Genomic DNA, 20985 nt, shown 5'->3' with positions numbered 1-20985 from the left:
CCTGTGGTTCCTCCAAAGAGGGAAACTGGGCACCGGGGGACGGAGGTTTACGAGATTAAGAGGGTATGGGGCATGAGTCCACTTCCCTATGTCTCTTCAAGGCATTGTCATACTGGTCAGAAAAGTTGATTAACTCAGCCATTTTAGCTATAAACTCCTCAAAGCTCTTCCTGGTCCATTCTGAGGAAGCTGAAGGGTCAGGGGGCTGGAGGGTGTGTGTAGGGCTGCACAGAAGGGGTGAATCCCTTTGTAAGGCCTTAGAAAGTGGGTGGGAGGCCTCAGGATAGACCCCACGGGAAGCAGGGGTTTCCCTTGAGTCTCTGGCAGTCTGAATGGTAGCCGAAAGCTTCTTGCAGAGCTTTGGAAGCATTATCAACCACCTAGAGGATTTTGGCACGTCTGTAGGTGCTGCCGCGGTCAACAACGCTACCGCCAGTTTCGGAGTTCCAGCGCCTTTGGGTGGTAATGCGCTGGAGGTTTTAAGGGAACCGCCCAAATCAGAAGAGAATGTATGCCCATCCGTATGCTGCAGTGGGTTGTGCGTTTATGGACACGTGGTGTGTCGGAGCCCCTGTTGCCGGGGTGTCTACTCCACATAGCAGTGCCAGCAGCATGCCTGTCGGGCCGGGGACAGGCCCATGGGAGCGCGCAGACTTTTCGGAAAGGTTGATGGCTTCCAAACCAGAGCCATGGCCGCAGACGGAGTCATCGTCTGAAGCGATGGTGCCCATGGGTGAGAGATTTTCGACCTGCCTATCGAAAGGTCGCCCACTGCTTAGTCTGCCTGTCTTTTGGAATTTTAGGTCGACAGAGTTCACAGGTCTTACATGAGCGCTCGTCGTGGTCACAAGGAAGACACCCGTTACATTTACGATGGGTGTCTGAGGAAATTTGCTGTTACAGAACGGTCCGAATTTAAAGGGAATCCTCTCCATAGCAGAGGGGAGTGGCAGCCAGACCAAAAGGAAAGGAAGAGGTGAAAGAAATACATTCTCAAAGAGAAGAAGAAACAGGGCCCCACTCTCCCTACTGTAAAGGCCAGGCGGTTAAGGCCACGCGGTCAACAGTCGCAGAGCAGTCGGGGATGGAGGTGTCAGCGAGCAGGAGTCCCACGGAACAGCCGTCAAGAAGGTCGAAGTTGACTAAACCACCAAAGGCTGTGGGAATAGATAGGCAATATAAACTCTTACGAGCTCCACATAAGCGACCAACTAGGTTGGCGGAAAAAAACAATCTGGTGGGACCTAGATGCGAGGGATTTTGAGTACACTACACGTCACGTTCGGAATAGTTTTACAGTCACGCCCATGTCAACAACCCTTTTGTTCTCCGAAAAAAAGATGCAATACTCTGCGCTTACCACTAGATGTCGGACTATATAGACAGCATCTGAGTAAGCAGATCCACAAGCATCAGAAATATAGTATTTTTCTAACTGTCTAAGAGTGATCCTTGGTGTTTCACTGTGTGGATTCATTGTGGACCCCTGACCCCACTCGCCTCTCGTGGATTTAGCCTTGGTCACTCTCCATGCTACCTTGATTGCTTTGACTAAACTCCCAGAAGTTGCTCCCTGTTCACTATAACAAGGGTGGCCTCCTTAACTCTGTCCATCAGGTCATAGTTTAGAAATCCATTCTAGGCCAGAGTTTAGAAATCTATTTTAACAGCCATCAGTTTGGACGGTGGATCGGCACTCTGCTGGAGAGGACAAAGTGGTGTCTTTGCCAGCCCTAGAAGAAACAGTGGACCCTTTCACTGGCACCAAAGGCATGGCCCATTGGCAAAAAACCTTTCAACATGTACCAGAAATGCTACCACTACTACTCCAGGGTGGTTAAGATCGTGGGGAACTGTACTTTCACAAGAGTAGGTGGAGATTCCAATGAGTCAAAAGATGATGGCCTGGAACAAGAGTTGCATTTCTTTGAATAGGAAGAAGAGCGGTGCATAGAACAGGAGTCACTGGGAGAATGGGAAATTGCTGCAGGAGTCTTAAATGGAGCTAAGCACTTCACTGCCCCTTCCCACATTGTGGAGAGCAACGAAGATTCTTGCAACACTACGCCCGTGTCTTAGAATTCTTAGATTGAAGGGAGCTAGAGTCCTCAGTCATGGTTGGGACCCAAGCACCAGAGAGCACTTATGCAGGCTGAACACTTTCATGGGCTTCCGAGAGTCCTTGCAGCGCTTGAAGTCCAGAGGCGGTCAGTGAGGCGATGCCCGTCACATTAAGCCAATAGCAGTGGTGTGTTCCACAAGCAGAGTTCTGACTCTGCAGAAAAAGGGGCCAGATGTGATATGGTGCAGCATGCTCCATTTATGTCACCCGTCTCATCACAATAGGATTCATGCGTGCTGTCACCACCAAGTGGTTTCTACCAAGAGCCTCTATATTCCCACTAGTGGCTGAATGCTCTAGATGTAAAACTAAGCTGAAGGATAATTTTCAGATCAGGTACCTCTGAGTGAAAAAATCTATTATAAATAAAGAATGTATTGTTCAAAGGACTGTCACTGACAAGGTTGAATGTCACACAAATACTTTGGATACGAAGTTCGGTTGTCAGCACCTTCGGAATCATCTGCTCAACACATTCTAGAAATTAATGTTAGAGGCAGACAGACTGCCTTCAGATTGGCAGAGCAGGCTATTCCATAGAGAAGGTGACAATCAGAAGAGAACAATGACTGCTGAAGCTGGGGTACAATGCAGCTTCAATGTTTGTTGCCGGTATGGGTCCGGAACCAGGGCTGTTCAGTTTGTGCTCAGAGGTTGCAGTTCATGTAGGACCGACTCCTCAGTCTCAAACGGTTGTTTCTTGGCTTTTGTAACAGGCCTACAGTGCAGTCAGTTACCAGTACTCCGGTTGCCTCAGAGTCGAATCTGGATAGGGATGAACCATATGGTTTTCTATGGAAGCAGGACTGCAACCCAGAATGTGCTGGTCTGGTTAGTAGAAAGGATTTCTGGTTCCTTTTTTTGCCCATTCAGATGTCTGCAGACACTGACAGATCTTTGCCATCAGACAGGACTTGCCAAGGTACAGGGCAGAATAGATTCCTCACTCTAATACCCAGTTTGATTCCTTCTTCGTTCCAGGACAGTCTGGTGTAGCTTCCCCTCCAATGATCATGGCTCAACTTGGATAAGGTGATGATGCAGACTCCTAGTTCAGAAGACTAAGTGGGCGAAGAGTTCACATTCAACTACCAATGACCTTGGGCTGCCACATTCAAGGATTCCAATGATTCAACTCAAGTTGTTTTAAAATGTTTCTAACAGTCAAAACCTTCGAAAATCACAGCTAGGCAACAAGAAAATTCAACTTTCCATTTTTGTCTTGATTTCATTCATGCAAAGACTTTTTCAGAAGTGGGTTCCACCCGGATCTCACTGTATCTGTAGCCTTTGGAGGACCCTTATGCCCCCAAAGGTGGGGTGTAAGGAAGTATATACTTAAGGGGGAAAAGACAAAGTAACTCAAGTGTCTGGAAGCTCTAGGGTCACTTCACAGAAATGTAGGGAAACAAAGTTCAGAATGTCCCTTGGAGTGCAGGTGACACCTGGTTTCCCTTCCCAGTAGTGATAAAGTTATGCTCAAAACAAACCAAAGTCTCTGCATGTATCAGTTGGTGAAAAGTTTTTCAGGGGTTTCTGTACTTGGTGGAAATCCAGTGTACAAAGAATGTTCCAAAACAAAGCAAAAACCCCACGTTTTAGGGCTACCTGCACTCTTCATTGTCTCCCAGCAGTTCCACCTGGCCTGCAGGCTTCTCTGTGCTGCCTCAAGTTGGGAGACAGAGCTGGAATTTCTCAGTCGGAAGGGTATCCAGCATACACAAGGGAAACCCAGTGCATGCTCACATATCCCAGCCTCCACAAAGAGAAATGGTCTTATCATGGTCAGTCAAGCTATGGCGGCAAGACCACTTATCCCAAAGGACAGTCTCCTGGACCTCTCTGATAATTCATTCCAGGGTCTCTGTCTCAGAACCCAAGAAACTCTGTCAAACTTATTCCTCCACTCACCCATCGCCTGCACATTCCTGCTTCCTCCATCCTACCATGTCTACCTCTTTCTCGCCTCCAACTTCTTCAAACCTCCTTTACCAAAGGCTGGAAACTTCTGCTGATCAAACAACATCCAATACTCCCAAACACCTAATGATTTTTTAGACATTCCACCAACCTACTGATGTCTTTCAGACTCATGCCGACTGTCTCCACCAACCACCCTTTCAACCTCCCAGATCTCTCCTTCAGATCTTAAGCAACCACTTCCTTTCAGTCGCGACCTCTCACAGATCTTTCCCAACTTCCAAAAGTCACAACCTTCCTATTCAGTATCAATGTACTCTTCCTCAATATCGTCAACCTCATCCTCATTATCTCCACTCTGTTCCAGATCTTTCACAACATCCTATTACTAGTCTCAAATCTCCACCAGCCTCAAGTGTGACTTTAAAAGTGGGATTATAACATTTTCTCTATTGATTACCTGATATTTACCATTACCAACCTAATGGTAGTTTTTAATATCCTCTTCGAAAACCACCACATATCTGTTGCTGGTCGACAACCTTCTCCATGCTGCCACCAGCCTCCAGACTTGGTACCCCCCCTGGGCATTTATCTAGGACCGATCTATCCTAGGACTCTATCCAACGTCTGTTCTTCCTATACCATTGGTCGAACCTCTTCCGTTTATTTTCAAACTTGTCACTCTGAGCCAAACTTCCCACCTGCTCCACTTCCACTGCAAAATTCCAAACTTCACTCTCTCAACTCTGACCGCCTTCCTCCTCCAAACACCCAAACTCCTTAGAAGGGGCACTTGGAGAGAGGGTGTCCTTTCATTTGGGAAGACGTGTGACTGTCTGTGCCTGGGTACATCTTGGAGGTCACGCTTCCCCTTCCAACCACTCACTGGTGAAAACTGTACAGGACATATGTCGCCCATTCTCCCAGCATGCGCAATATGTGCCTGAAAAAAAAACTCTTGGTAAGCTTTTAAAAAAATCACTGAATGTCTAGAGAATGTTGGCTCACAGTGAATTCACAATACTCTATCCTTGGCGAAGGAGCACTCACCTGGAGACAAAGCATAACTTATATGATATGTAGAACAATCTGGTCGGAAAACTGATGCGTGCAGTATTGTATCAAGCACAGGTTTCCGGAGTGCACACAGAAATCCATGATTGGAAAACCAGGAACTTGCAACATTTCTATCAAGCACGAGTCTTGGAAGATTTTGAATTGGCCCATCTGATACATCGGCTGGACGGGTTGGATTGCAAGCATATCCTCTCAAACGTTCCTGCCCCTTTGTGAATTAAATGGACTTTGGTTGAATGTAAACATTTGTCTTTCCCTTCCAGGACTTGGATTTGTCTAGCAAGATCTGCTCTTCGTTGACAAGGGGAATCCATAAAGCTTGGGATTACGTCAACCCTGGTTTCTTTAATGTCTGAATAATTACATTTAAACAGCCAACACCTCCCCTCACTTAAGAGGGTCATGGTGGATATAGTGCCTGTCTATGTGATAGTATACTGCACAGTGAAAGGGACTAGGTGAGGGCGACCAGGGTACCCCTCGTCCTGTCGCCCCACCATGTTACCATAAGACAGGGGACTTTGTCACATACACCTTTGGATGCCAAAGGTGGGGAGGCTGGTGCCCCTTATCCATCCTGGCTCAGTAGCCAGACAGTTTTGGTTAATGTCTGTTCCTTAAAAGGGTAGCTGGCCGGAAGGATAGCTCAGGCGCAACATGCTCGTCTTGGAAGCGTGGTATAAAAGTCTCATTTAATTTAACGAGGAAGATATAGATATTTTGTCTCACAAGAAGGGACATTTATACTTGGAGGCTTCCAAATTGGAGTGTCTGATGTTGTGAAATCTAGTTACCGGGAAACTCCAATGTACTGCAATTGTCTGTGAAAGGGTGGAGATTTAGAATGGCAAAGGATTATTTTCCTTTTCGGAGCTCGGCTAGAATATTACAAAAGTAACATGTAAAGATACTTGGGACTGACTGTTCGGGATTCTCCTGGAATACTCATTGCGGGTTTGTTTGGGAGAATGTCTGCAAAAGACAGTGGTGGCCAGCACTGAATAGCTGGTCCCAGAGTTTGAATTTAGCATGGGTGTATATTTGGTTTTTTGGGGTTCCTTTATTTTCCAATTTCACATATAAGCAAATTTGCCAGAATCATTTTGCTGGATTTAGGACTTGTTTTTCTCCCAGCCAGGTGTAAGATAAACCCCGACAAGAGTGTGGGTCTGCGTTGTGTACTCTGCACCAAGACTCCTCATTGACCCTTGTGAAGATGGATTTTTAGAATCAACCATGGGAAAAGGACACATGACTGTTCATTTTCATTTTGTGTCGTTGCCATGATAATCTCGTGAGATTCCCCCGGTATTCATCGGATAAGCCGAAAAAGCCTTTTCATTCAAATCCATCCAGCATGTCTAAAGTTATTAGCAATAGAATTTTTATCGCCCATTTGTACATTTTGTTTTCCAGGAAACTAAAATGCCAATCTTAACCGGGAATCTTTGTTGTCATTTTAACAAATAGCCATGACGTCACCACAAATCTTCAAAGGACATTTGACCACAGTTTTTCGTTACCTTACTTATAATTGCAATTTTATGGATATGCCTTGCACATTTCCCCCCCATACCCTCCCAACTATCACATGTATTTACAGACACACTGACATTTTATTATGTGAATACTTATACTAAAACATACTTACCTTACCACTATAAATCTCAAAAAATGTTGCATAAACTTGAAGTTCCAATTTCTTATTGTTTGGCTTTTTTAGCATTAAAAACACATCTCGGGCTGTGAACAAATGCAAATATTTATGCATTAGCATTTTAAAACAATCTACCAAATTAAAAAGTGAGCAATGACAATTGTTAATATATTAAAGTTACTCACCATAGTCACTTGAGTACTCAGTCCATAGTCCCATATCCTCCACCCTTGTGGGCATCCCCAACATGGGGATGGTATCGGAACCTTTGGCAGTGAAAAATTGAGCTTCCCCCTTAAAATGTAGTATAGCGCAGGGGTGCGGCCTTGGGCGTGGGAGTGCCCCACCAAGGCGCCGCCCTCCGGCGCCTCACCTCAGTCCCCTTTGAACACATCGGACACATAGATACCTGGCTACTCTTATTACCTATAGGCCATTGGCATACTAGCGGGGGAAGGCAGGTGGGGCATATGGCGGCAAGGGGACTACGAGTACTCTAGTCACTACGGTGAGTTACCTTAATCATATGCACGTCCCTTTTCCTCCATCCTTGTGGGGGATTCCACAGAACAAGAACATAGGGTGGAGCTGTGACAACCTGCCTCATATCTAGGACGAAAGGAAAAGGTTCTTCAGAGCCAACTGACCAAACTCTGCATGGAGTCTGGAGCTGGTGTCCAGCGAATAGTGCTTACAGAAGGCAGACGAAGTAGCTCAAGTAGCCGCCTTGCTGATGACATCCCAAGAAGCACGCCTCTGAAACGCGTTGGCCGTTGCCTTCGCTCTGACCGTATGGGCATGAAACTCCTCAGGAACAACTTTGCCCATGGCTGTGTACGCCTCCGAAATGGCCTGAATAATCCAATGGGCGATGGAAGCCTTGGAAGCCTGATAGCCTGGGGAGGAGCTCCAAAAAGTCACAAGAAATGCCTCAGACTTCCTGAAGGTTTTCATCCGAGAGAGGGAAAACTTGAGAAACCTCTTGAGGTCCGAGGAATGTTGGGCTCTCTCTGCCTCCGACTGTGGGTTCAGGAAAAACATGGCAGGCAGATCTCTTGATTCAGATTGAACAGAGAGACCACCTTGGGCAAGGAGTTTGGGTGAGTGTGCAGGAAGACCTTTTCACTGTGAAACGTGGTGACGGGCTCGCATGAAAACAACGCCTGCAGCTCACTAATCCTGCTTGCAGAGGTGCGAGCCTCCAATAAAACAGTCTATAGCGTCACAAAGCGAATGTCAACAGAGGCCATCGGCTCGAAAGGCTTGCGTTGCAAAGCTGCAAGAACCACATTGAGGTCCCAGACCGGATGTGGCCTCTGCACCGGAGGAAACAGCCTAGACAACCCTTTAAGGTGGGCCTTAACCACTGGGTTGGCTGCCAAACACACACGCTCGGGGGAATACTTGTAAGCCCCAAAAGCCGCCAAATTTGGGCAGCAAGTATCCACCTGAACTCCAGAATGAGCCAGGTGTGCTGAAAAGGCCAGTACGTCATCCAGGACAAGAGATTGGAGTAAGAACCTTGTTGCAAGCCCAATGGCAGACCCTAGTCAATTGGCTCTTATACTGGAACAGAGTCGAAGGCCTCTTGGCCTGCTGAATGATGTCCCTGATGTCATCTGAAAATTGAGCATGCTGAAGCCTCAGATGATCAGGAACAGTATGGCTGGGCCCCGATGGTCCACTGCCCCACCCTGCTGCGCCAAGAAGCCCTTGCTGGGGATCCGAAGATGGATGGCAACCTGGGAGCGTAACTGCAGCAGATCCGAAAACCAGGATCTCGAAGGCGAGTGGGGGCAACTAGAATGAGGCTGCAACCCACAGAACCCAGAACTTGCTTAGTGTCCGTTGGAGCAAAGGGCTGGGGGCTGGGGGAGACGCATAATACCTAAGGCCGCACCAACAGATCTGGAAGGCGTCTCCCAGTGACTCCTGACCTGCCCATGAAGCAAACTGGGGGCACTTGGCATTCTGGGGAGATGCAAACAAATCCGGGTCCGTGAACACCCAACACTGGAACAGGGGCATTAGTGCAACTCCCACTCAAATGCTGAACCCCAGGCGACTCAACTAGCCCACTTCTGCATTGCTGTCCCCCGGGAGGTGAACTGCCAAAATCCAAATCCCCCTTGGTCAGGTCCCATTCCCAGATCGAAACTGCCTCCATGCAGAGATGGGGAGACCAGGAGCCACCCTACTTGTTCAGGTAAAACACTGTAGTAGAATTGTCCGTCCTGGCCAGAACAGACCTCTCCCTGATGGGGGGCAAGAACGCCTCGAGGGCAGGCCCACTGCCATGAGCACGAGCAGATTTATATACAAGAGGGCTTCCATCCTAGACCATGCTCCATGAATCGCATAACCCTCCAGATTAGCCCCCCCCCCCAACCAGAGAGGGAGGAGTCTGTCACCACCAGGGTAGGCTCCGAGGGCTCCCACTGAGACATTGCCCTCCACCAGCGAAGATTGGGCAGCAGGACCAGTGGTATTGAGATCCTGTCTGACTGAGACCCCGTCTCCTGATCCCAATTGGCTGCCAGGTGGAGATGGAGGTGCCTCATCTTGAGGCAAGCGTGCTGTACATTTAGCAGAATGTGCTGGAACCACCATTTGTATTTTGTATTTTATTTATTTATAAAGTGCACCAGGCCCGAGGGCATCTGGACGCATAACTTGGATAAGGCACATGGTTACAACATGGTAAAAGGCAGACGGAACATTACATTTACGGTTTAAGTTTACAGTTATATACATAAGGCAAATTACAGAAAAGTAGAATAAGCAGGATCCTATCTATATACATGAAGTGAGGCTGGTGGCTATTGCATGGAAGGAGGTTGGCAAGTGGAGAGGAGGGTGTCTTGGGCGGATAGTCAAACTTTGGCCATGTTTTTGAATCTAAGGGAAGACTGTTCCGCTCTTAGCAGGTTGGGGATCGAATTCCAAAGTTTAGCAGCCATTACTGGGGAACTCGTTCAGCCGATCTTTGAAGATTGAAACGTGGTATGGAGAGGCAGTTAGTCTGCGCAGTCTGCTGGGTCTATTAGAGTTGTGGAGGGCAAATCGATTGGCTAGGTAGCAAGGAGCTTGGTTGGAAAGGCATTTGTGGGTGAGAGCAAGTGTTTTCAGAGAAATTTGTTTTGAGACTGAGAGCCAGCGTATATTACGTCTGGTGTCTGAGATGTGTTGGTTCCTGGGGATGTTGAGAGCTGCTCTGATGGCATTGTTTTGGATAATTTGTAACTTATTTAGGTTACAACGGTTAGTGCACAAGTAGAGGGCATTACAATAATCATAGACAGCACAAGTGTCCTGGCAAGTGTGATGCAGTTAGCTGGTGATAAGTAGGGGCGACTGGCTGTGATAAGCTTACAGGTGTATGCCGCAGCATAGGCGACTGCATTAGTTTGTTTGGCCAAGGATAGTGTGGAGTCGATGTAGATCCCTAATGTTTTGGTGTCCTTGGAAACCCTAATAGTATTACCATCAATGGTGAAGGATTTAAACGCGGTGTCTAGTTTGGTTAGTTTTTGAGGAGAGCCGAGAACAAGGAGCTCTGTCTTTTCGTCAGTCCATGCTGCGCCATCCAGGCTTGGATGACTTGGTAGATGGCATTCACACAGGGAGTCGGATGAGTAGTCTCCGGAGATCTGATGAGTATCTGGGTGTCGTCAGCTTAATTGGTGTATGTGACACCCAGATAATCCAAGATATCAAATCGTGGTTTTGTAAACACGTTGTACAACGAAGGGGAGATAGAAGATCCTTGTGGTACCCCGCAGGTGACAGGTGAGGATGCTGCTAAGGGGGGAAAAGACATGCATCGATCTGTTGTCCAGGAATTAACTGATCCAAGCTGTGGCTTTATCCGAAAAGTGTGCAGCTAGTTTAAAGTGTCGGCACAGTATTTGGTGATTTACGAGATCGAATGCCGCAGAGAGGTCGAGAAGGAGCAGTAATGCAAGTTCACCCTTATCTCTTAGGTCTTCAATCTGAGTTTTAAGATCGATGAGGGCAGTTTCGGTGGCGTGACCATGACAAGGTGGTCGAGTTGGCCAGAAAATTTCCCCACCGCCTTGCAGAGAGACATCAGCATCTCGGGCGTGGGTAACACTCGCTGAACTTTAGTGTTCCAACACACCCCTCGAAAGACCAGTTCCTGAGACGTGGCATAACTGATAGTATATCCATCAATCTCTGGCAGGAGTGCACCACCCCTTCGGGTGACCCCATCTTCACCAGACAGAAGGCCCGCCTCTGCGTTCATCAACTTTGTGTAGACACGAAGGGCCAAGTTCAGGCCAACGGGCAACACCTTGCACTGAAAGTGGTACGACAATTGTGAACCGCAGAAACGTCTGATGCGGTTGATAGATGGGTACATGCAGGTACGCATCCTTGAGGTCCAGGGAACACGTCCAGTCCCCTGCACACAGACTCGGCTATGTGCGTGGGAGTAATCATCTTGAAGTGTTCCAGCGGTAGATACAGATTTCAAATTGACAGGTCCAGAACTTTGCTCAAGACACCCTTGTTGTTCTTGGGTACCGCAAAAATCCTGTAATAGTAACTGCAGCCCTGGTCTACAGAGGAGATCCTGTTCCATCGCTGTGAAAGGACCTCCAGTAAAAGAGCCGGGGACCCGATCTGATGAGGAGGAGAGGATGGTCGAGGCAAAGGAAGAGTAAGACTGAAGCCTGTGGAGACTACGGATAGGAGCCACGGGTTGCAGAAAAGACGCTTCCAGGTGTCCTGGAACAAAACCAAATGGACCTTCACAGGTAAGCTGCTTTCCCAGACCTTGACGTCACTGCTTCTTGGCATCAGAGGCGGAGGCAGAGGAGGGGGGAGCGGAAAAACCTGTGCAACTTCCTCAGTGCTTCCTCCTTTTGTCGCTGGGCGACCTGTCAGGCCTCTGTGTACTCCAGCCGCAGAACCCCTTTTAGCCGGAAAAAGCACAAGGATTGAACTCGACCCTGCCCTGTGACTGAAGGAAGGATTTCTGAGCTGGTTTTGTCAGGATGGCCAAGGACTTGGAGGTTTTCTTCTTTGTCAACACATCGGACAACAAATGAAAAAGGTCCACACCTTCAAGGGCCAGATCCAGGATCCGCTCCTGCACATCAGATGAGAACTTTATGGCATGCATCTACGCCATCCTTCTCATCTCGACCCCTAGGCAGAACCTTCTGCTGGCGGTGTCAATGTGGGAGACCGAAGACTACATGAGGTCCTGCGCAATGGCACGGGCATCTACCAGACCGGCCTTCAAGGAGCCTTGCTTGTTCGAAGGGAGGTCGGGGAGAAATTCCCCGAGCTCCAGCCACAGCTTCTGGTTAGCCGCAGCCAAGAGGCCATCCCTGTTGGCTTACCGCAGATGCAGTCCTGAGATGGAGTAATAAAGCTTTCCCAAGGACTTGGAGAAAGATGACAAAGACAATGGTTTAAAATATAACAAGGCTGCAGCCACCACAGAGGAATGGGGCTGCGCGTGGGAGTAAAGGAGGATTGGCTTCCCGTCCATCAGCCTTAGCCTGCTGTGCAACTTGTATTCATCTGGGCATTGGCCCTGGGCTTCTCCCAGCCCTTTTGCGCCACCTGATAGCCATCCTTCTGGAGGGGGATGGCAGACCGGATCACAGTGCGTTTTCCCAAGACCTCTGCTAGCACACCCGACTCCTGGTGGCTTCCTCAGGAAAAGGGACCCCCCACAAACTCCGCCAGGCCCTGTAGGCGGTCATGAAAGTCCTTAAGGGATGTCAAGGGCTCATCATCCTGGGCATCATCGTCATCACCCCACCGTCCACCTCTTTCACAGACCGAGGGGAATCCGGGCTCTGGGACAAAGGTGCCGGCAGGGTCCCCCCCAGGTCCAGAGCCGCAGACGGGTCCAACAGCTGTTGAGGAGGAGGCATTGGTGGTACAGGAGGTGGTGAAGGGGTCAGAATGACAGGTAGGGCGTGAACCGGTGGAGGGACCGGCACCAGAACCAGGAGCACAGAAGGAACGGGAGTAGTTCTCAGAGGAGGGGCCCGGGGCAGCGCCTCCTATGGGATGACCTCCTTCACAATGTCCTTCAGAAGCCTCTTCATCTGAGCAGGAAGCCAAGAGAGGCCTCAGACATGAGGATACAGCTTGGGTCTTGCACCCAAAGCAGATGCATCGACCTCAGATCACTCTGGTAGGCGCTGAGCCCACAGCAGGACGGCTGGTAGTTGCAACGCCACTACGAGATCAGAGCGAGCTCCGGTAGGCTGGACGACCTCTGCATCTGTGCTGGATCTAGCAGGGGACAGACTTTTGGAGGTGGCACTCAAGGATCCCTTACCCCCTGGGGTGGAAGAAGAGGACGAACTTGATCACCCTTCCAAGGACAGCCCGGAAGAGCCCCTCCGCCCCTCGGCTTGGGAGCCGGTAGCCTTAGATGCCTCGGGCCTGCCTGAAACGGAATCAGAGGAACCCTGATCCGTGGGAACCCTGGGGAAGGAGTCGCCGCGCTATGGAGCCATGCTGATAAGAGGACCTACCTTGTCTTGACGAAATGATACAAAGTCCTTAAGGTGGGGCACAGGAGTGTGGAAGATCTCCCACCACTGCGACATATGATTCTTCAATGCCCTGTGACCGAGAGGGCTGCAGGCCGAACAGGAGTCCCAGGGCTGGTTGGGCCCCAAAACATTCAAGACCGAGGGTATGGGGGTCAGAGGCCAGAAACGTGCAGTCACATGAGGCACATCTCATGAATCGTCCTGCGGCCAACAGGCGCCGGAGGCGAGGCACCGAAGGAAAGTGAAATAAGAATTGGAAAAACAAAGAAACAGGGGGAAAGCTAAAGTCTCAGTGCTAGCTGCCAGGTTGGACACCGTCTGTGCGTAAAAAGGGGGTAAGGTGCCTGGGCGGGGCGGGGGGTGGGTCAATCCCATGAGCTCTATACTAAATTTAAAGGTGAAGCTCAATTTTTCACTGCCAAAGGGTTCCAGTACCATCCCCATATTGGGAGACGCCCACAAGGATGGAGGAAAGGGTACAGGACGTACGAGTATCCTTCGGATCATTGCAAGTGCCATGTATTACCTTCACAAACATGAATAATAATATCCAATTGAGATTCATTTACTGCACTCCAAGTCAGAGTCTTTCCCCTGTTGCAAACCTATGGGAACTTGGCACCACGTCACCGTGGGACCAGGAACTGCTCACGCCGCTGAAAAACAAAGTGGGGTTACACAGTACCAGGCATGTGTCCCCCTTAGGCACTATAGTCACACCCAGCGCAGTCCTTTATGAAACAGTTAGTTGGATAGACTAGGATGAGAGTTAATCGGAGAGCAGAGAGCCTCCACAAAGGAACATCCAAGGTCTTTCCTATATTCATGTCCCGGAATGGGACTCAAAAGGGAATTAAGACTGACTGGAGACACATTTTAGCACCTGCTGCAAGGAAATCATTTATTCAGTGACATTCATTGAAAGAATAATGCTGCATGAGGCATGCTGAAGAGACAACATACTTGAATTAAAAATGTACTTTGTAAATGATGGTGAACGGGCCACCTATGCCATATTCACTTATTTGTCTGAACAGATATTTGCAGAGAAGCAATTTACCTGGCAGCAAAGGGTAAAATATCCATCTTTTAACAGAAACTTTGAGTCTTATCCGCAACTGCCCTGCCATAGGTGAATGAGATTGGGAGAAGTCAAATGGGAGGACATCAGGTAGAGGTAGAATGTCAAAGAAAACCACAAGGCAAAGATGCTTGTTAATATAGAAGTCTAACATGCCCTTGGGGAGGGGAAAAGAAATTTAGTTAAAAATAAATAAAACTGATCCATTCACCACTGCAAGTCTCTATTGAACAGAGAGCAAGGGGGATCATGCAGCATCATGCATGAAAAAGTGGTCACCAGTAGAGGGGCTTTATCCGATTAAATAATCAGTGAACATCTATAAATAATTTCAGCTTGGTTTCTACATTTGAATAATGTTAAAAACTTGACGTTTTATACTGATGGATTCTGATCACCTGGCAGGAGCTTTCAGGTAGCGCATCTGCGCCTTCCTTGGCAGATGCCAGCAAAACACTCACAAATCTTATTCTTGCTTGCTATTTAAGTGTAGACCTCCAGTATAGGCGACTGTTTTAACTATTCCCACCTTGAGAGGTGGAAGTCATAGATTACCTTTTTTAAACCAAAAAATAACATTGGAAACAAACCTGTTGCTCCCCCTGTGTTTAACCATCCCGCCTTAACATTCATAGCAATTGCATTATGGTTAATTCAGTGCTACCTGCCACCATCAAACAACTTGGTTTCATTTTCAAATTCATGCCCATTGTTAACCCAAATATTACCCAAACCCTAGCCACCTTTGGGAAGGAGGGCTGTCTTCGCGCTCTGAAACACTTGTGTACGAGCGGGATACAAATAAAATATCAATATAAATTATGTGAATCTATAAATACACCAATAGTGAAGAACTTCACTTACAGTTAACTTATATCTATCTCTAAAGGATAGGCCCATTTTCCTTCTTGCAGCAGAACAAAGCTCACAATCAGTCAGTGCCCTAATTTGAAATAGCATGTTCTTCATTCCGTTTGGCATATCACTAAACTGGTCAGTTTGAAAGACTATTTTTCCAACTACATTTTCAGAGTGGCTTCTTTACGGTATCCAATGTATGCAGTGTCCCATGTGCTGGACTACCAGGACTTTGGAAGAACACAGACATAGATATGCTTAAATTCACATGGAACTGGTAAATATGTTAGGTGCCAAAACAAGGCTTCACCCTTAGAACCAATTAATTCCTGAAAAAGCATTTAAAATGGTTCCTGCCGAGACAATGGCTGTAACTCGAGACACCCCTCTTTGTCAAAGTGATGGGCAGGACGACATGCATGTTTCAAAGAAATTTCAGTTCAGGAGTGCACTGGTTCGAACAGAGCACCTAAATTGACACCACCACATTGAGCTCCCATGTTGAGGCTGATGCTGCCTGCACACTGATCAAATCAAAACCCCCTTGGGAACTTATTTAGCAAAGGGTCTCAACAGTGAATTAAGATCAGATTTTTCCTGTCTCTTAATTGCCTAAAGATGTGCTCCGATGGATGAATGCTGCAACCCCATCGTGCAAACGTGGCAGGTTTCATGTGTGATAATGAATCCGGTGCAAGTCTGTTAAAAAACAGTTACAGAATCCTTTCCCTTTCTTAGCATAGAAGATTCTGGAAGACACTACCGTTGCCCCTGTTATTATGTCAATGCAATTCTGGTAGGCATGTGTTCATATGTCTGAAATGTAAATTCACAGGCGGCACCAGACTATGTTGCCTAGGTCTCCCATTCATGAAACTCTAAGCTCTTCACTTAGAAAGTCGACGCTCACCTTTTTCTTTACAACCAGATTAATTGCAGTCAAATGGATCTGATGCCTTCAGGCTCACAGCCACACAGCTTCACCCTCAACTGCAGTGATGTGGTCCAACCTCAATGGTAGATGTTGCTGTCAAGTTGTCGGTCTATATTTCTATGGCCCTGCTCCCCACCAATGGGAGTACTTACCTTTGAATCCTTTACATCGCCTTTAATTTCAGCATGCTGATATGAAGCTCCACTTCCTCTTGCGGCCAAACTCTCCCCCGCCCCCCCCCCCCCACCTCCCCCCAACCACCTCCAACCTAGTGTTCGGTATGGGTTCCAAAACCGGACAATAACACCTGTCACAAAAGTAACGTGCCTCAGCCTCACATGAAACTGCATGCCTTTTATCACACAGTTGGAGAGACCACCAACCCCAGCTATGTTTATTTTCGCCTCTCAATACAATCTTGCCTTCCAGTCTCAGCCCAACTGGAGCCACTGGAGAGCTAGCTGTTCCTGACGTTGCCCCATCTTCAGTCTGCAGAATAATACTGCAATCATCCCATAGATGATCACTGCTTGTAGTAACTTCATTCTGGGGTTTGCTGGTATGACTTGATACCTTTTCAGAGATAAGAGCCCATAGGAATTTTATCATGTGAAATGGTTTAAAGTCGATTTCTCTATGTTGATCAAAAACCTCAGTCGAAACAGCCGATTCACAATGACCTTCTCGACTTCCCTTGCCCCCTTCTCTGGTGGCAGATGCAATGAATCCTATGTAGTCATCACCAATCTCCCGGCAGTAGCCTCCTCCCATGTGGCCATGGGACGCCAGCCGCTACCCGATCCTGACCCTGGGGACGGCTATATAAAGAAGGATCACATGGGAGGAAACTGTCTCAGGGGCGGGGGGTGTCATGTTTTCATTTGATGAGACACGGTATCCCCATTTGCCCGTGAAGATGACCCCTTATACTCAATATCCTCGTGGCCAATTACCATACATCTACATCATCCGTTAGGGAATTTAGAGAAACCCTTTTACGAAACTCTGCAGACCAAACTTCCATCCCTGGTCTAAAATGTGGAAGCTATAAAAAAAATCTTTTTTAGTACTAGGTATTCACCATATAGAACTGATTTATCATTGAGAACTGTTGAAAGTGATTGTGCAAGTAATCCACATCACCCGCCAACAATTGACTACTTTTCCCACAATCACCCAAATACTGGGACGGGGAAAAACAATGCAGAGTTAAAGGAGCAAGCACAATGAGGATTCTAGCTGTTTTTAAGATGCACCTGTACGCAAAGGCCAAGTCATGAAAGCTGCTGTTGGAAAGAAGACGTGTCGTACACCCGCGAGGCATGCAAAGTTTGGAATCACAAACCAGTGTGGCAGAGCCGAGCGGCTCACCAGCGAAGAGAGATACGCTACTAAGTCAGTTCGTGCCGCAGACACTCCTGGATGTGCGTGAATCACTGAAATCAGCTTTTTACCTACCGGATTCCTGGATCAAGGCAGGCGGGCTGAGGCAAAGCTGCGGTACACAACGGAGTGAGGAAAGAGCAGACCGGAGAAGTAGGCAGGCGGTATACATCTACTGCTTAAGCACAAACTGGGCCCTGTACGCCAAGAGCAGCCTGTGAGTCAACCCAAACACAATGGGGACCCTGAGGCGTTTCAGCGACTGACAAATACTACCTATAATAATTAAAGCCGCAGAAAGAGAAAGTAAAGCAATTGAATGAGAAACAAGCATAACCTATTGCAAATACAGTCCCTAACAAGATATGACTGTATGGAATACAAAAAAGTGAGGAATCCAAATAAAATGATGTATCGAGGAGATATACAATATCAAAAAAGGTGGAAGACCGAGAGTTGGAAACACGTCCTGGTAGAAGAGTAAATCAGGCAATTACAATTGTGTGCGAATATAAAAAAAGCTCGACAGGGAAGTACACCAGGCATATGCAAATATACAAGAAGTCATAAGAGGAATAATGTGTGAATAGGAAGCCCTGGCAGGAGAGCAAACCAACTAGTGAATTATATGTGAATACAAGCAGCCCTGGCAGGAGAGCACACCAGGCAAATACACGTGAATGTGAAGTCCTGCAGGGGAGTATACCAGGCAGTTTCAAGTCTACAAGAAATCATAAGAAGAAATATAGAATTGTGTTCACCAAACAAAAACAAAAAAAAGGAACTTTATGTAAGAAGTGCAACTACAAAGCTAGGCAGCTTTGGAAATCACAGTACTGTTGTGGGCCAAGAAAGACCGAAAGAACTGTTATTTGAAGAATAATTTGTATTGAGGAGAATTCTAGGGCAGGGGAGCCACTTTTCACCCTTGGAGAACATTTTTATTGGAACTTTTTATTATACTCTTTTGCAATCACCCAAGGCTAAAGACATTTCACTTTCCCCTTATAGTTTATAGTGCGAGGGTCAGAATAGAACTTTTGGATACAAGGACGGCTTTGATTGACATCCTGACACAGCAGGATCCATAGTTATTGGATTTAGGTAGCGACATTCCACAAGCAGGGTCAGAGGCCTTTTACCAACCCTTTTGTTTTAACCAAAAAATGGCAAACGTTTGTCCAAATTTTATTCCCGACTCTAAACACAGAGCAACTCAGCCAATCTAGGCTGGATACATATGTATGCTAATCCTGAACAAAAGAGCTTGCACACATCAAGTTCTTTCCTTTCTCATGGTGTGCCCCAAAATCTCTATCCTTGGCCCTATACTGCTTTCTTTGTACACTATGGAACAAGTTACTTACCTGTAACTGTTGTTCTCCAGCATGGGTCTGGCATGGATTCACATGCTCATGAATATTCCCCGTCGTCAGGCTGGGAATCCTCGGTAAAGAAAAATCAGTATCAGTTTCGTTTCTGATCTGTCTTTCGTAGTAGTAACCAATCACTGATCTCTGCGTCATACTGACCACATCCAATGACTGCCATCTCCCTAAGCCCCGCCTCTAGCAGCCATCTTCAGATTTGGTAGCACGTGAAGTGGCGGTATGACCAAGTGAAGAGCCGCAGAGGGGTAGGCGGGAGGGTTCGCATGTGAATCCATGCCAGACCCATGCTGGAGAACAACAGTTACAGGTAAGTAACTTGTTCCTTCTCCAGCATGGGATCTGGCATGGATTCACATGCTCATGAATAAAAGAATACATAGCAGTACACACATGCACAACCACGGGAGGTGGCAAAGGCTCAACATTAAGCATTACATCCAAAACTCAACATTAAGCAATTCTTACCTCCTCACCAGGCTCACCTTAGGCGAACAGGTTGCGCAGCACTGCTTGGCCGACCCTGGACTCCTCCCTGGAATCCCGATCGACGAAGTAGAATTTTGTGAAGGTGTGCGTCGACCTCCACGTAGCAGCCCTGCAGATGTCCAGCAAGGGCACACCAGATCGGAACGCCGTGGTAGCTGCGATCGCTCTGGTGGAATGGGCTCTCGGACGGCCAGGCAGCGGTCGGTTTGCCAACCGATGACAGTACATGATACAGCCAGAGAGCCATCTGGAAATGGAAGCCTTCGAGAGAGCCTTCCCCTGATTGACAGGTCCAAAGTTCACAAAAAGTTGTGACTTCTTCCGAAAACTCTTCGTGCGGTCCACGTAGAACTTCAGCGCTCTAGCCACATCCAGCGAGTGCAAAGTCCTTTCAGCCGGCGACGAAGGCGACGGAAGAAAACAGGCAACACCAAGGGTTCTTTGAGGTGGAAGTCCGACGGCACCTTGGGCATGAAGGAGGGGTGCGTCCTGAGCACTACCCTCGTGTCGTGAAAAGTCAAGTACGGGGGCTTGCAGGAAAGGTCCTGGATCTCTCCCACGCGTCGTGCGGAGGTGATGGCCACAAGAAACGCTGTTTTCCACGACAAGAACTTCAACGGAGCTGAGTGCAGAGGCTCGAACGGAGGTCCCATGAGCTTGGTCAGCACCACGTTGAGCTCCCATGCCGGGGCCGGGGCCTTCACCGGCGGGAACGATCTGAACAGTCCATTCATGAATCCTTTCACCAGACGATGAGACCACAAAGACGTCCGTCCCGTGGTTCTGGTGTATCGGGAGATCGCAGCAAGATGAATCTTGATGGAAGCGTGCGCCAGTTCAGCCTTGGCCAGCATCAGCAGGTACGGCAGTACTTGAGGAGCCGTAATCCGTAGAGGGTTAATCTTCTAATCTTAAGAGTTGAGGACGCCCTGGCCTTTGCAAGAACCTCTCTGCAGTCGGCCGGTATGTCGTAGCCTCCAAACTCTAACGCTGCAGGAGCCAGGCCTGCAAGTTCAGCGACTTCGGGTCGTGATGGAGGATGGCGCCTCCTTCCCTGGAGAGAAGATCCGTGTCGACTGGCAGCTTGATTGACGGGGACAAGTCCAGAAGGTCCAGGAACCATATCTGCCTCGGCCACGCAGGTGCGACGAGGATCATCCTGCACCGTGACCTCTTGAGCTGGTTGATGAGCCGGATCAGCAGCGGCAATGGAGGGAACGCATATAGGAACAGGCCCTCCCAGGGGAACGAGAAAGCATCGCCCATGCTCCTCGGCTGGGGAAAACTGCTGGCGAACCTCCAGCACTTGGAGTTCGTCGCCGTCGCGAACAGATCGATCTGGGGTGTGCCCCACTGTCGGAAGAGGCGGTCCACTAGAACCTGTTGTAGTTCCCACTCGTGGCACGAGCGCAGTTCTCTGCTGAGCGAGTCAGCGATGGTGTTTTTTTATCCCTGCCGGATGAAACGGCACCAGAAACATCCCTTGGGCGACGACCCAATGCCACAGATCCTGAGCCTCCTTGGA

The 20985-nt window shown here is 48.1% G+C and overlaps 1 protein-coding gene across 4 annotated transcripts in view; it reads right to left on the bottom strand.

Annotated features, from left to right (window-relative positions):
- KIF2A (kinesin family member 2A) overlaps window positions 1–20985 on the bottom strand; it is a 1079703-nt gene that overhangs the window by 390716 nt on the left and 668002 nt on the right. For all 4 annotated transcript variants that reach the window (XM_069627337.1, XM_069627336.1, XM_069627334.1 and 1 more), the window contains exon 12: window positions 6774–6865. In XM_069627337.1, coding sequence (XP_069483438.1) covers window positions 6774–6865 — 92 coding nt within the window. The remainder of the gene's footprint in view (window positions 1–6773; window positions 6866–20985) is intronic.

This window comes from Ambystoma mexicanum, chromosome 6p (genome assembly GCF_040938575.1).
Source record: "Ambystoma mexicanum isolate Mex_15411 chromosome 6p, UKY_AmexF1_1, whole genome shotgun sequence".
NCBI classification, from domain to species: domain Eukaryota; kingdom Metazoa; phylum Chordata; class Amphibia; order Caudata; family Ambystomatidae; genus Ambystoma; species Ambystoma mexicanum.
The sequence above is the reverse complement of the archived record's forward strand: the minus strand, read 5'-3'. Positions and strand labels throughout refer to the sequence as shown.